The sequence below is a fragment of the Brassica rapa genome, chromosome A07, assembly GCF_000309985.2.
Source record: "Brassica rapa cultivar Chiifu-401-42 chromosome A07, CAAS_Brap_v3.01, whole genome shotgun sequence".
Taxonomy (NCBI): domain Eukaryota; kingdom Viridiplantae; phylum Streptophyta; class Magnoliopsida; order Brassicales; family Brassicaceae; genus Brassica; species Brassica rapa.
The window spans coordinates 25,616,094-25,631,161 of NC_024801.2; the positions used below are offsets into that span (position 1 = coordinate 25,616,094).

General features: G+C 32.3%; 3 protein-coding genes across 3 annotated transcripts; 2 read left to right on the plus strand and 1 right to left on the minus strand.

Moving 5' to 3' along the window:
* Positions 1-805: 805 nt before the first annotated feature.
* Positions 806-5,450, minus strand: LOC103831730 (RING-H2 finger protein ATL54). The gene has a single exon (XM_033275739.1). The coding sequence runs from the start codon at positions 3,165-3,167 to the stop codon at positions 2,187-2,189; it is 981 nt and encodes a 326-aa protein (XP_033131630.1). The 5' UTR covers positions 3,168-5,450; the 3' UTR covers positions 806-2,186.
* Positions 5,451-9,523: 4,073 nt separating this feature from the next.
* Positions 9,524-11,283, plus strand: LOC103831731 (blue copper protein). Its single transcript, XM_009107634.3, has 2 exons — positions 9,524-9,767; positions 10,764-11,283. Exons 1-2 carry the CDS (start codon positions 9,608-9,610, stop codon positions 11,135-11,137), a joined length of 534 nt encoding a protein of 177 aa, XP_009105882.2. The 5' UTR covers positions 9,524-9,607; the 3' UTR covers positions 11,138-11,283.
* Positions 11,284-11,523: 240 nt separating this feature from the next.
* On the plus strand, positions 11,524-13,130 carry LOC103831732. The gene has a single exon (XM_009107635.3). It carries the CDS (start codon positions 12,471-12,473, stop codon positions 12,879-12,881), a length of 411 nt encoding a protein of 136 aa, XP_009105883.1. The 5' UTR covers positions 11,524-12,470; the 3' UTR covers positions 12,882-13,130.
* The last annotated feature ends 1,938 nt before the right edge of the window (positions 13,131-15,068 follow it).

Sequence of the window (15,068 nt, forward strand, 5' to 3'; positions counted from 1 at the left end):
TAATTATTTTAATAAATGACCCCTACGAGAGATGATGCTGGCTCCGCCACTGTCTATAGGTGAGTAACCAAAATCTTGAAAGTAATTAAAGGGCATCTAAACCAAACTTGGTGACTTGGAGAGGTGTGTTAAGAAACTCCTATTTATTGACGAGTGTTTATATACCTTAAAAACGATTGAATGGTCATGGTGAGATAAGTGAGGCTAATTATACTCTTATTTCAACCCGATTTGAGTGAATTATAAAAATATTTATTTTTCTTCTCTTCTGATACCTACTTGATCCTCTGATCTCTCTCTCCTTTCACTTTTGGCGAATTATCTTCGTTCGTTCTCTATGAGTTTTGGGGGTGGTCGCACTTAGGGGAATTGTGGAACCCTTTCCGTTCTAGACTTGGGAAACTTTTGGTAATCTTGTCGCAGAGCCTTTTAACCATATTAGGTTTATAGGGTTTCTTTTACGGATTTGATGATCCCACATTAGGCTCCTTTAGCAATTCCTCTCTTGGATTGATGTACGTAAAATTGATTATTACATATAAATATTGTTAATAAGATGAGAAGTTAATTTTTGTTTTTTTATATATGTATAATTTTTTTTTTTAAGATAGTTCAAGTGTTATACACTTTTATCCTTAAAAATGATTGGACGCTTTTGGAAAAAAAAAGTTATTGTTTTCTTAAAAATATTTTTAATCGCCAAATGCACAGAACTAACAGTACGTGGGATTCATGGAACAAGACGATGATGATTGTCGTATCATGAAGACCTATCAAAGATCTTTAATAAGAATCTATGTTTTTCACTTTCGGAGTTAAAACCAAAAGCCAGAAAAAGTTAAAAAAAGGTAAAGCCTACTGATGTGATTATACAAAATAGACCATTATTCCCTCTATTATATAGCTAACTGTTCTATTTAGCATCTTTTTCATGATTGGGATTTTGAATCACCAACTTTTTCCTTAACTTCCCCAGGAGTAAAACTGTAAATAATATGTTAGGATGTGAAAAAAAAAAAAAGGATGTGATTGAAATGATATATTTCCGCACCCTTAATTAATATGATCTAAATGAAAATAGACTTTCATTAAACTGAAAGACAAATCTTTTTTTTTTTGAACCAAATTGAAAGACAAATCTTAAATCTTAAACTTTCTCATATAAGTATAACCTTAATACACATCATAATAGTTTCTTACACATTATGTTAGGTCATTATCCGATGTACCCATTATCCGATTGGATTAAAATAAGCATAATGTTAGGCCATTTGTGGAATTGGGTTCTTTATGCATGTAAAGTCGTGGACCTTTACACTTTACTCTTTCATTATTTATGAAAATAACTCCTCTCAGGTCTTCACTAAAGCAATTAAGAAATATAATCTTTCGTATTAAATTTAAATTTTAAGTGACATTTTTAGAATAAAAAATTGTTAAATCAATTTAGATGACATTTTAATGTGCAATATAATATTATTTTTTGACTAATTTTGAATTGTGGTTAAATAAATAATAAATCATTACTATAAATAAACAAGTTTTTAATTTATATGCAGAAATATTAAATATCATAATTGTGATACATAAGGAGTATTATTGATCTATATATATATATATATATATTATATATGTGGAGCATATGTTAAGATTTTCTAACTAGTCATCTTAGACCAAGTAAATTTTTTTTTGGATCTCATACTCTTCCACTACTATGTGTATCATAATATGCTAGATTTTTTAAATACATTTGATATTCTTTATATATGTTTGATAGAAGGATATGTATATCACCCAATATGATAGTTATATGAACTAATTGTTCTACATTTTTATTTGGTGTAACTTGTTATATGAGTCGCGAGTGAGTACTTAGTTTATGTCTGGATATGCCTCTTTGGATTCATGTTGCATATTTAGTTCCGGAATCCCGATAGGAAGATTGACATTGCAAATATTATTTTATATTTAGTATTAAAGTTCAATAGTGTTTGAGTACATGGAAAAAAATAAAACAAACATAAGCAAACACTTCAGAAAAAAAAAGATACAGTTTATTGTCGTTTCTATTTGGAGTTACATGTACATACACTTATAAAAACATTTCTGTTATTGCAATTTCCTCCTTTTAATACGTTCCAAAAAATGGTTTAGTAGTTAGTACTTAGTAGTAGAAGGAAGACTTCTTACAGCGGAAAAACCGAACTCTTGTTCGTATTGAAGCATGTTGACATCGAAGCTCGAGCTTCCGAGCAGCTTGCTTCATCCCCGATGTCTCTGTTCTCTTGTCTGGTAGCGTTCTGACTCTCATTCTCGCAAGATTCTCCCGGAAATTCTATACTTTCCTTGTGGCTTTTTGCACATGTAAGTGAATCAATAGTACACTCCTCCAAAAGCCTAACTTGCTCGTCCGTCTCTGTTTCGGATCCAACTCCATCGTTCTCCAAACGAGATCCTGACCCTCCGGGAGCTACATCGACCAGACCAGCGTACGGTGGACTAATAATCGCTATACCAGCTCGACACAGAGGACAGTTGGTGTGTGACCTAAGCCAAGTGTCGATACAAGAGATGTGAAAAGCGTGGTTACATTTAGGCAACAACCTAAGACTTTCGTCTTCTTGAAACTCGTTTAGACAAACAGGACAATCTGTTCTCTCGATCAACCCATCTCCTCTCTTGTAAGTACATATCGTTATCGAGTTAATGGTCGATTGTTGAAGACCTGTTGTTCTGATCAACCATATTGGATGATCCACTTGTTCCCTATCTTGAAACTCTTCATCAGATGTGTCGTCACCAAGATCTCTCTGGGACTGGTGTCTTTCGCGGAGGGATCGGTTAACGCTCTCTGTGACGTATTTAGCTACAAGAAAGAATCCTGTGAGAAGGATGGCTAAGGCCGCACCTGTAACAGTGATGATGGTTATGGCTTCTGTGGAAGAAGAAGGGTCTTGAGATGGTTGATAGATTGATGGAGATGGAGCTTTGCTTGGCTGTGGAGATGACCATGGAGATAGGGTGTAGTAATCAGGTTCTTGATAGCAATTATAAGGACAAATCGGGTCGCAGATTCCTAGAAGAGCCAATAGAAGGCCAAGATCCTTCAGCGGTGACAAGGGTCCATCCCATTCCTCCGCAGTTAGAAGCCTCATTCCACGCCCCATCAGAACAACAGACTGGCATGGAGTGAATTTAATTCTGAAAACACAAATGCGTGAGTTGTAGATTACAACTTAGGCCTCGTTTTAGGAAGATCTTAGAAACAAAACTAAATATCACAATACTAAAAGGGAGATTTCCTCAACTCTTAAGCAGTCCACGTGTGCATTTTTATTCAACCAATTATGTTCTAAGTTTTGCCACATCAGACAATCTCATCTTTTAAATTTCACGGACAAATCCAACTTGCAGCAAAATCAGGCCATGTAATTTATTAAAGCAGGCTATTTTGTCATCATTCTAAGCCCATCAAAACTATTAAGTTTCTTATTTGTACTAAACAACATGTCTTTTGCTATTCGTATTCCGAACTTCGACGTTCTGATTCTCCGGCGTAACGACTTCTCCACCACTTCGATTCATCAAAGCCTCATTACTATAACACTACAATGGCAACTTAGCGATTTAATTCCACCAGATTCACCCTATATATCTTACTCACGTCTCTCACGAACTACTTCTCCAACTCCGATCTGATGAGAACGATTCTTGGCCGGACATATATCATGCCGTGATCCATCGCTATATTTTGTTTGAACGACCAAGGTGATCCATCGCTTCCAATAAGGTATTCTGATGCTGCATTCCCGTTACTTCTTATATCCTTTTTACTATCCCTTTAACAAAAATAAAGTTTCCATCCACTTTTATGTAGGCGAGAGCCAGGGGAAGAGGTAGGCTTAAAACTCTTAACGGTTGCATTTGAGAAGATATTCCTCTTTCTGCAGTAATGGTTTGTTTGCAATTTCAATTGCTTGGCCTGTGAGATGCATGTTCTCTGTTTTCATAAATATTTCGTTGGTAGCTCAAATTGTTTAGCTTGATTTGTATGGTAGTCGCATCTTTAAGCTAACTTGGTTTCTCTTACTGAAATAACCACGCTGATTTATTACTCTAACAAGTCTCACGGAGATATAATTCTTATGTGCCATCGGGTTGCTTTTCTTTTATATAGTTTTTAGTGTGTCATAAACGATTTTAAATTCATAAATAATGAGTTCAATGAAGTGTTCTGCATCCATTCCCGTTACAAGCTTTTATTTTTCATATGTGAAATTTTTTTCTTCTTATTTACCAAAACAAAAAAAGGGAATTTTCTTCTTCCGAAACTGTAAGTTTTAGTGCTGATATATATTAGATAGAGAAAGACTCTTCTGTAAATATATCCTTATGAAGGATACATAACTTTCTTGCCAAGGAAGATCCTGCCTATGTGCAATATAATGTAAATGAAAAGTAAGAAAACTATTACATAATTAGGCAGAGGTACATTGTCTTTTATGGTTTCTTTTGTGAGTATATTTCATGAAATATATATATTAACAAAGAGCAGATGAGAACTTTGTATCACATATCCATTTGTAAGCTACAGGTTTTGTATAGAAAATTCTTTATCTTACAAAATAGTGTTTCTTCTTTGTTGAAGGTTCCATGTGAACACTAAGGCCCCGAGTTTGTCTATGCAGTAATGTAGAAGCAACTCCAAAGATATTCTCCTCTCTCTCTCTAAGCAAAGGTAGTAATTTTTCATATGTATTACTTTGATTTCTTTGTTTTAAATGTACGAAAAACTCATGTATTATGTTTCATATTTGCATTTTGTGATACCTTTCTTGACTATGCAGTAGACAGAACTGGTGCAGAATTTCACCTCTGTTATGTTATTAAAGGTTGCAAAAGATGTAATCTACATGAGGCAATTACAAAGAAGCAATAAGACATGCTCATGTTTTTTTACATATTAGGAGCTCCTGGTATGTACCAGCTTAGAGTAACCTTTGTTGCATACACATGGCAAGTTTAAGTATGAGCCTGGTTATACATTGTGATTGTTAAGGTAGTTTTTATAAAAAAAGATTTATAATTATTCCAGGTCACAGACATGCTTGGTCATAGCCTCTAGGATGTTTGGAACGACTCAATCGTAAGCAATTTGATCATGATTTTTGTTCAAACCATACCTCCTCATGCAGTATTCTAAATTTATTATCATGTGTAGTCTTTTTCAACTTATTTGCTCTCTTTTATCTCTGCCACGTTTTGTGAAATATTTGTACTCTTATTAAAATATATAATCATTTATTTCAGCATCAAGATGGAAAGATTCAAACTCTGGCCAGCATGTTGAATATGGTCGAAGATGGGATGTCTTCAGGTATTGTTGATTGTTGCATGTTATCTTTCCTACTTTCTGTATAAATACACAAACACACACACACACACACACACACTATATATGTATATATATTTCTTACATTCATCTTTTATGTTGCTTCATATGCAGAGGAATAATAAGGTATGCAAGATGTCGCACATCTAGGTTGTGCCAGAAGCCGGAGGGATGATCTAGAGTCGTCTGATGTATACATTAATATTTCTGATGCTGGGAACTTGGGAAGGTTGTCATGGCAAGAGTATCAGGTGAGTTTTCTATCGCTGTATTCACAACCTAAACTCCTTTAAGTTTCTCCTCGATGATATATGATCATTATATGAATGGTTATAACAATAGCTTGCTTGGGTTTACACCACAAATGGGACACAATTCGGAGACGAGTGTTTTCAGTCAAATATAAACCGTCATGTATAGATACTACGCTAAGTTTAATCACCTTCCATCATTTACCATATTTGGCGTTTGGTGGTCTTTTTAGCACCCTTTAGCCCAAATCTACTATGCCTAGATACTAAAGCAAGCAAGATATCCAAATTTATCGATGTGTGTTTCCTATGTTGTTTGACTACATCCATTTGATAGATTTTTTTTGGCTGACTACTCATTGGCCACATGTAAAGAACATGCGGGGAGTGTACTTTCGATATACGTAACTCTGCTGACACAAGGTAATATTTCTCTACGTTAATCAATACAATTTTTTGTTTTTACCTTCTTATCATCTGACCTCCATTTTTAACATTTTCAGAAATTAACATTCACGTTTCTACAATTGTATCTAAGTAACTTTGGTTTGGTTCCATTTTCCTTAGTTTTGGTTTGCTCATATTGGATTAAAAATATTCAATGAATACTGACTTTAATTATTATTACAATATATTATTATAAATTACATACTTTTAAAAGGATAACATTTATTCATTTTGTTTTGGTTGAACTAAAGCTGATTTGGTCTGTTTAGTATTTGTCTATCCTTTTTTCTTTTAAATATTGTTTACTTTTGTATTTATCGAATAGGTTATTTTTGGTTTATATACCTTTTTATAGTAATTTTTGGTTTATACTTTATATACATGTCACTTTGTTGTACTCCACTGCGTTCCAATATTGATAGTATGAAATCTTTAATCCAATTGTTTTCTCAGGATGATAAAATCTTTTGCAGATGATAAAATCTTCTGCGGCTTAGGAATGCGAAATAATATTGGGCACAACAAGGTCAACGTGGAAAAGAGATGTTCGAACCATTGAAATTTGGAAATTTTTTACTTTCTTACAAACAGGAAGCAACATTTAGGGCTTAGACAAAGGCTTCATGTAATTTTGGAAGCAGTGGTAAGAAAGAGAACAATATGTTATTTCATTATATTTTTGTATAGTGTCAAGTTGAAGCTTGTGCTAACCAATCTGTGAAATTATTATAGTAAGTAATCTATGAAATTACAATATATAACCTCTTAACTCAATTTGATCTACATGAAGTAGAATAAAAAGTAACACTACATTAATCTACATGAGAGTTATGGAGTTCAAGATAGACAGAAAAAAAAACAACTTCAATCTACTTTTCTCATATTTTTTTCTTAGTCGTGATATTAGTTTTTCATAAAATATCATAATAGTTTACGATAAATTTTTGTGTTTTGACCAAATCTACATTATCTATGTATTTGAATATTATGGAAATTATGATTTTTTTATAAATTTAATAAAATTAAAAAAAATTCTCCTAATTGTAAAAACTGTCAAATCACATTAATTAATTTTTGTTATATTCATTTTTATTCACTTAATTTTTAGATGTATAGTGAATTTTTTTTCAAAAGATAAAGAATCAGAAATCAAATAAATTAGTGAGTATTATATATGACTAAAGAAAAAAAGGAATCAACTAATTTTAAAAACTACAGAAAATTAAATAAAATTCATCTATCAGTTGTCCCAGACGAATTTTTGCAGGTTTTAACAGATTTTTAAATAACAGGTTTTAGAAGAAGAAAAAATTGGATTGCATATCCAATAACCAAATTATTGGTTCTATCACGGATACACGTCAAATTTAAAATCACTGAAATAAAACACCCACTTTACCCAATTTAAAGTCACTTAAATTAAAATCTAAGTTTCCTTAAAATTTAAATGCTGTAATCTTAAGTGAATATATAAATTTATAAATTTTAAAGTTTAACAACAATTTCATGACATATAAAAGTTTCTGACTTATAAACCTATGTTAAACGGGGCAGTTTTTTTTTTAGGTCTGAGGCTACAAGGAATTTAATTATAGGACTTATTTGTGAAATAACCAAAAAAGAGAAAATTAGATTTTTAGAGAGGGAAGAGAGAGATAGGAAGAGAATGGAGGAGAGAGGGTAAGATTTTGGTTAGATGGTGAATTATAGTTTTTTTGGTGTTATTAAACCCAATTTCCCTTAGTTATATATATACACTCAAGTAGTCAAGTTGGTTAACTTTATAAAAACATTTCTATGAGTTTTTAGTAAGAGTTAATATTGGCTTATATACTAATAGTTTTTGTTTACAAAATTTTAATTTTCTTAAACCTATTAGATTTAGTAAATAACACTGAAATATTTTAATGTAATCAAACCTAAAATATTATGAGCAAATATTGCATCATGGACAAAAACGAGCCTTTATCAATAACAAAATCATGAATAGTCTGCTAAATTTTTACATTTCTCAGACATTTATCTCAAACACAACCTTAAAAGTCTTTTTCCTCTTCTTTACTCTCACTGAATACAAATAACTAAAACAAATTACAAACTGATAAAACTATTCACTTTTACAAAACGAAATTGGAAGCGAAACAAAATACTTAGCGAATCTCTCAAATGGTTCCTAACTTTAATAAAGAACTCAGACATGTGAACATAGCCTTGGATGTTATAACTTTTGCATTATCTCAAGATAGAGAAAAAATAATTGTTTACCTAGAACATCCATCGAACACTATCATAGGCAAAAACCCGGGCGTAGCCCGGGAAAAAACTCTAGTTTTACTAAGATTTGGCTTGCTGTCAATATTAACAACTTGGTTTTTTCGAAAATACCCTTTGTATTCCCCTCTCAAGTCTTCCTTTGTGTAATGAAAATTCTTTTATTTTCAGGAAGCTTCTTTATATTCTTAACAATTCAAACAAACTTGTGAAATTTCATGGGCCTAAACTAAAACCATTCTCACAGTTTAAACAGGCATATAGTCTACTACTATCTGCTGTCAGAAAAAGAAAAGATAAAGAGGCCTATATGAATCTGCTAAAAAAAAATATTGAGTGTTCTGTCAAAAGCCGAAGACGAATCATGAATTATGGTCTGGTTGATAAATTATTTTTATGAGGGCAGTCTGATGAACTAGTTGCAGGGTCTCTATCATATCACATACATGCTTTATCTTGCAGCTTTCTGGTGAGAAATGTTTTGTTTTTCAAACAAACTACCACCTTTTTAGTAACTTAGATTTTAGATTTAGTATGACTGAAGCATTGTTACACATTTTTTCAAGAAAATTACACGTTTTGCATAGAACTGATTTTGAAAAGAGAAAAGTCCTTTGTGTATCTTGTCATACTAACTGAATATTAGTTACACAATGTTATAAGAAATCAGCTATAGTAGAGCAAACATTTTAAATATATCAAGGTCTAGGACTCGAAGACATGGTCACGTATCCACTTTCTTTTGTTAGTGTTAAGAAATTAAGTAAAGTAATATAGTTACGTCACATACTCGATTTCAGTTGTTGAAAAGCCTAGTGATTGCTCGTAAGAAAAGTTAGTTCATCTTCTTTTGGTTTGGTCAATCGTATTGAATCATTAAGGGGATTTTGATGACATATCGTAACTATTTTGGTTTGCATCATCATTATCTTCTTACAAAAGACCCTTTGAGTGTTCATGATCTGTCACCAAACCCCATGACCCCATATTCTTGAGGTGTTCCTTTGTTGAGTATGTTTAAAGCTAAGATGAGAGGAGGAACAAGTCTTTATCCCAAAATATGAAAAAGATTTCAAAACAGAAATGATGAAAACATTAGTTGGAGGGCAAGTGGACCCAACTCTCTACTAACTCCAACATACCTGTGTGGTTCAATTCTCTCTATAAATTTACTTACAACTCACAAGGATTTTAATTAAGTCACATAATTTTCATTTAAAATAAACTGTTACACTCATACACAAGAATGGCAAACTTGAGTACACTTGTTGTTTACCTCGCCATCGTCTTCTTCACTGCTTCTGTCACACCTGCCTCCTCAGCCACTCATTCTGTGGAATGGTCGCTGGGGAATGACTATAGCTCCTTGGCTACCGGAAAACCCTATGCCGTTGGCGATACAATCGGTATGTACATAGCCTCTCTATTATGCATATTATTTGCTTGTACTAATATATGCATTTGCATGTACATCTTAAATTTTCACACTAATTAAGAGCTTTTCCAACTATATTTCAAATTTTTTTACTTCAAAATGAATTTTAGAGTAAAATATTTTCAATTTTCACTATATTTTTCATTTTGTATAGTAATGATATTACTCTAAAAATGAAGTACTGCATGCTTTACTTATCACTTCATTTTCACTTTAAAATAGCATATGATAAAACTCAATTCTACTATAGAATTTTGAGAAAAAGGAAAAGAGTGTCTTAAGACCATGTCCAATGGTACCTTATTTTTGGAGGAAGACATCAAAAATGAGGGAAATATTTTCAAATAGTGCATTATTTTTGAGGAAAAAATTGATGCACTATTGGAGAAGATTTTACTTCATTTTTGATGTTTATCCTCATTTTGTGTTAAGCTTTTTTATTTATAAATTATTTTTAAAACTTTTATATAATTTGTTTTATATCTAAGAAACTCAATATTTATTTTATACTTTTAATGTAATTAGTAATATTTTTATAATATAATTATATATTTATATAAATCCTTGTATCTTTTTTAGAAGCTAAACTTATGTACATAATGAAGATTGAATTAAAATAATATCATATTTAGATAAAATTTGTAAGTTTTATAAAAATAATAACCAATATTTTGTATTAATAATAAATGGTAATAACATAGTATATTTAATTATTTTTTTAAATGAGGGGAAACCATTGAAGTAAAATGTAAATTCATTTTGAGTTTACTTTATTTTGAGAAAAAAAAAATGAATAACTATTGGAGATGCCCTAAGAATATATATACTATATAAAACGTAATTCTTTTAATGAAAATATTAAAACTTTGTTACATTTGAAAAGTTTTACCTTTCAAACGAAAAAAATAACAATGGTGATCATATGTGTAGTTGTGATATATGTATGTGTACATTGTGTTGCCTATAGTGTTCAACTACGGTGCGGGTCACACGGTGGACGAAGTGAGTGAAAGTGACTACAAAAGTTGCACATTGGGGAATTCAATTTCTTCCGACAGTAGCGGAACCACAAGCATAGCTCTCAAGACATCTGGCTCTCACTACTTCATTTGCGCTATCCCCGGCCACTGCACTGGCGGCATGAAGCTCTCTGTCAACGTAGGTGCAGCTACCTCTTCCGGCGGTGGTGGGGACGGTGCCACCGCCAAAACTACACCTTCTCCGACGTTAGAAGGCGGAAAGGCTGCTCCTACTGCTTCTGCCACTCCTGTGTTGAAGCCGTTCCAGGCTTTGATTGTGACTTGTGTAGTTGCGCTATTATATGCTTTGGCTCTTTCTTAGTTGCCTTTAAGTGTATTGGTGTGGTTTGACTCGTTTGAAAGTCAGGCTAGAGGCAGTGCTATTAGCCCTATTTTTATTGTTACATGCTTCTTGTTGTGATTTAGTTATTCTATGGTATTAATTACATGTGCTTGTGACTGGCCCAATATACTCCCGGTTACGCAGTTGTGTAGGCAGTGAACTGATCCCGGAGACATCGCCTGAGATAGTTCTCTCGATTAGTTAATGGGTTTTAACACGTACCCAAAATTCCAAACTTTAAAATACGAATCAATTGCCACATTACACATTCATTTCCGGCCCGCAGTATATCGTAATCTCTAATTATGAAATGAATCTTCCACAGTATCATTGCTATCTCACATTTTCGTCTGTAATTGTGTATGCTTTTTTTTTTTTGGTACAAATGTTACTTTTGTGTATGCTTTACGATATAAGTTAATGACTTTAAGACTTTCTCTATAAATAAAAAAAAATTTGGAGACAAAGTGTGAACCTTTGAATACTAATAATAATCTAGTAGTGTGAATACATGTGTTTTGAACTTTGTTCACGAACTATTGTCTGAAAAAATAAAGTATTGGCATGTGTCACGAGCAGATGACACACGGTCTCGCCACCGTGAAAGAGTCGGCAAGATGGGCATTGACTTCGGAGCACATTTGAGCTATAAAGGCCCATGAAAATCGGCCCACCGACTTACCTAATTAGATGGACCTACCAGATTCTTCAATGCATCAAAGCCGTCCATCTTAAGAAAATACACTCTAACCACTCCAGATCTCATAACTAAACCAAACACAGCAATGGAACAAAAAGTTTGGTCAGAATTAATAATGTCTGCTTCTACTTACCAAGTTACCAACTTTTTTCATTCATATATACAAACAAAATCTATAGTTATTTTAGCTATTAATAAATTCGAACCAATTGATGGTGACTAGTAAACAAATTTGATTTTAAAGTTTTTTTATGTGTCGTTACTATTGTATCACTGGTAAACACAAATAAATAATCCTTGACCAAAAAGACAAAAGATTAAGACGGAAAAATCGATAAAAAGTAAAATGTGGGGCCATCCTACATTGATTTCTCCAAAACATTTCTTTCTTTAGTCCTTTTTTGAAAATTAAAAAAAATCTTTTTTTTTCCTTGCTTCTTTTTAAATGAAAATGTTTAAAAGAAAGGAAGAGAAGGGTCTTGGAAACTTCATGGAAAATCAACACCAGCTTTGCATTAACTACACAAAGCACCTATAAGTACAATCACGAGCCGAGAAAACAAAAGTAACAAGAAACATTAAAATACATACAGAGCTCACGAGATTCAAGCAATGGCAAACATCTTCCTCATCGCCAGTGGATCAAGATCAAGAACAAGAAGAGAAATTAAATCAAAGAACCCGGAAGGAAAGAGATCAAACTCCAATCCCAATTCAAACTCAGACAATAACTTCTCATGCAAGAAGCACACGAAACACAGACAGTCTCCTGGAGTATGTTCCCTATGTCTCACCGAGAGGCTCTCTAAGGTAGAGTATTACGACTACACCAAGAACGCAGCTCAAACGGCGTCGTCTCACTGCTCATCAACAGCATCATCTTCCACATCGGTCTCATCTTGTTACTCATCTTCTTCGGTCTCTTCTTGTTCGTCTCCATTGCAATATCGGTACAAAGAGAAGAAGAAGGATGGGAAGAAACACAGCTTGTTCAGATTACTGCTTGGATCCATAGTAGATTAGATTTTTTAATTTATTTTCAAAGTTTTTTATTCATACTACGAGTATATTCCTTTTGTGTATTCATTCTTGGTCAGAGAATCAGTGAAGTTGCATAAGATTATAACCAAAAAATTGGATTTTAATATTTTAAATCTTGATGTCCATGACCCAATAAAGGAAGTTCAAAATTACACATCTTTTTCTAATGCTAATTTATTATGAAGTTATAGTTGTTAAAAAATTTACATAAACAATTTTACAACCAATAATTATATATGTTTTATAAATCTGCATGCACCAATTCAAAAGTCTTATGAAAATCTATGCAATAAATCATTCTTTTAAAAACAAAATTTAGGCTTTTTAAAATAGAAACATTAATGAACTTACTAGACAAAAATTAACGAAATTCAGAGCTTTTAGAAAAATTTACAAGTCTCTGGTTGTAAACTATGTCGGTGGTAATATATTGTACATTTTTTTAATTACAACATAAATTTCGTGTATAAAAACTACTTTTGAGTTTTGTCAATTTTAACTTCAAATACGGTGTTACATTCCGAACCATTATATAATAGGATCAAATATTATGAAATTGTTTTCTTAAAACGTATATTATCAAATTGTTTTCTGCCCAAAATTGTGCGTGAGTTGTGAATATCGTTAATTTGAAAAAAAATACTGTATGTTCTCAACATCTGGGGATGAAATGTTAAAATTTATACCATTTTTATTTTTTTAAATGTTGGTTACAACTTATTAAACAAATGAAAAAAAAAACTTAACACAACCATACGCCTCAAAGAAGCCGAATGCTAGAAAAGTAGAACTCAAGCATGGAAGGTGAACTATCCGGTGATGGAAAGGAGAACAGACGGCCCTAGATTAGGCGGTCTATAGTGCATTGAACACATGCAGCTGAAATGGTGGTGTTGGTGAAGATTCAAACAACCTCACCACTTAACTTATTAATAAATTTGATATTAACATATTTCAATATTGATATATTTTACACATAATTAAATTAATATTAACTAATTCAATATTGATATATTTCACACAGAATTAAATTAATATACACATCAAATTTATTCCATAACCCAAGATAGTTTTAGTTTGAAACCTAAGCACTAATGAAATTCTTGATATATATGAAAAGTCCAATATCCTTACCGGTCTTAAAATGTTTACCATGACTGGAAGTCTAAAACATACAAGAATATTCGTAGAGTGTACTTAGGTATGTCATTTTGACCTACGTGTCGAGTCTTTTAGTTACTTGAGCCACAGGTTCTTGGTTAATAACGCTTCAAATAACTTATTTATACTCCTATATTTGTATGACATATTGCCCCCCAAAAAAAATTGCCATCTTTGTCAAAAACACGTAGGTATGTGTCAGAACAACAGTTGGAAAAAACCCAAATAATTACCTTTCACGTTTCATTCTGTGTAATGCACATTTATGGGATATGTTTAAGGAAATAAAATGCATAATAAATAAATAAATAAGAGTTATGACATGATAGGCTGGCGCATGACTTTTACTCTAGTTGCCAGAAAGAATGTACGGTAAGAGGACAAAGACGTGTTGTACTTCCATATCATATGATTCACTTCATATCACATACAGCTGTTCTAATTATTAATTTAGCCGTACCACTAATGTCTGATGCATACAATCATAAATATTTACAGATAGATGTGTATGTGTTGCGCGTCTTGGAACTTCGAAGATACTATATGATCACCGATGAAGTCCGGTGAAAGTTCTTTGAACATTAGTATACATATATTTAATTCATCAGTAATCATTGATTAGCGTTTTAGTTATATTCGAGTGAAGAACTATAAATTAACATTAACAATCAAGTACGTACAAATTCAAAGAAAACAAATTTGAGCCAACCAAATACGTTTTCTAGAATATGCGTATATATTAAGTTAAATGAACATTCTCAAAACCAACCTATACGAGTCTATTGCTTAGACCATCCTTGTCTTTTTACTTAGACCATCCTTGTCTAGTACTTTTGTTTCTACATGAGATACATTTTACTGGTATTTACTATTTACTATTCAGTGCTGGTCCCGGAACCGGTCTCTGAATAAAAGAAATAATGAAACCCTAGTTTTGAAAAGTAATAAGGTTAACTCTTTGAAGTGCAATATTTTATTCTTCAAATTTTAAAAATAAATAAATTAAAC

Coding starts and splice junctions, on each gene's coding strand:
- LOC103831730 (XM_033275739.1), bottom strand. CDS start 3,167: ATGGGGCGTGGAATGAGGCTTCTAACTGCGGAGGAATGGGATGGACCC.
- LOC103831731 (XM_009107634.3), top strand. CDS start 9,608: ATGGCAAACTTGAGTACACTTGTTGTTTACCTCGCCATCGTCTTCTTC. Junction 9,768..10,763: donor TGCCGTTGGCGATACAATCG/GTATGTACATAG, acceptor TGTTGCCTATAG/TGTTCAACTACGGTGCGGGT.
- LOC103831732 (XM_009107635.3), top strand. CDS start 12,471: ATGGCAAACATCTTCCTCATCGCCAGTGGATCAAGATCAAGAACAAGA.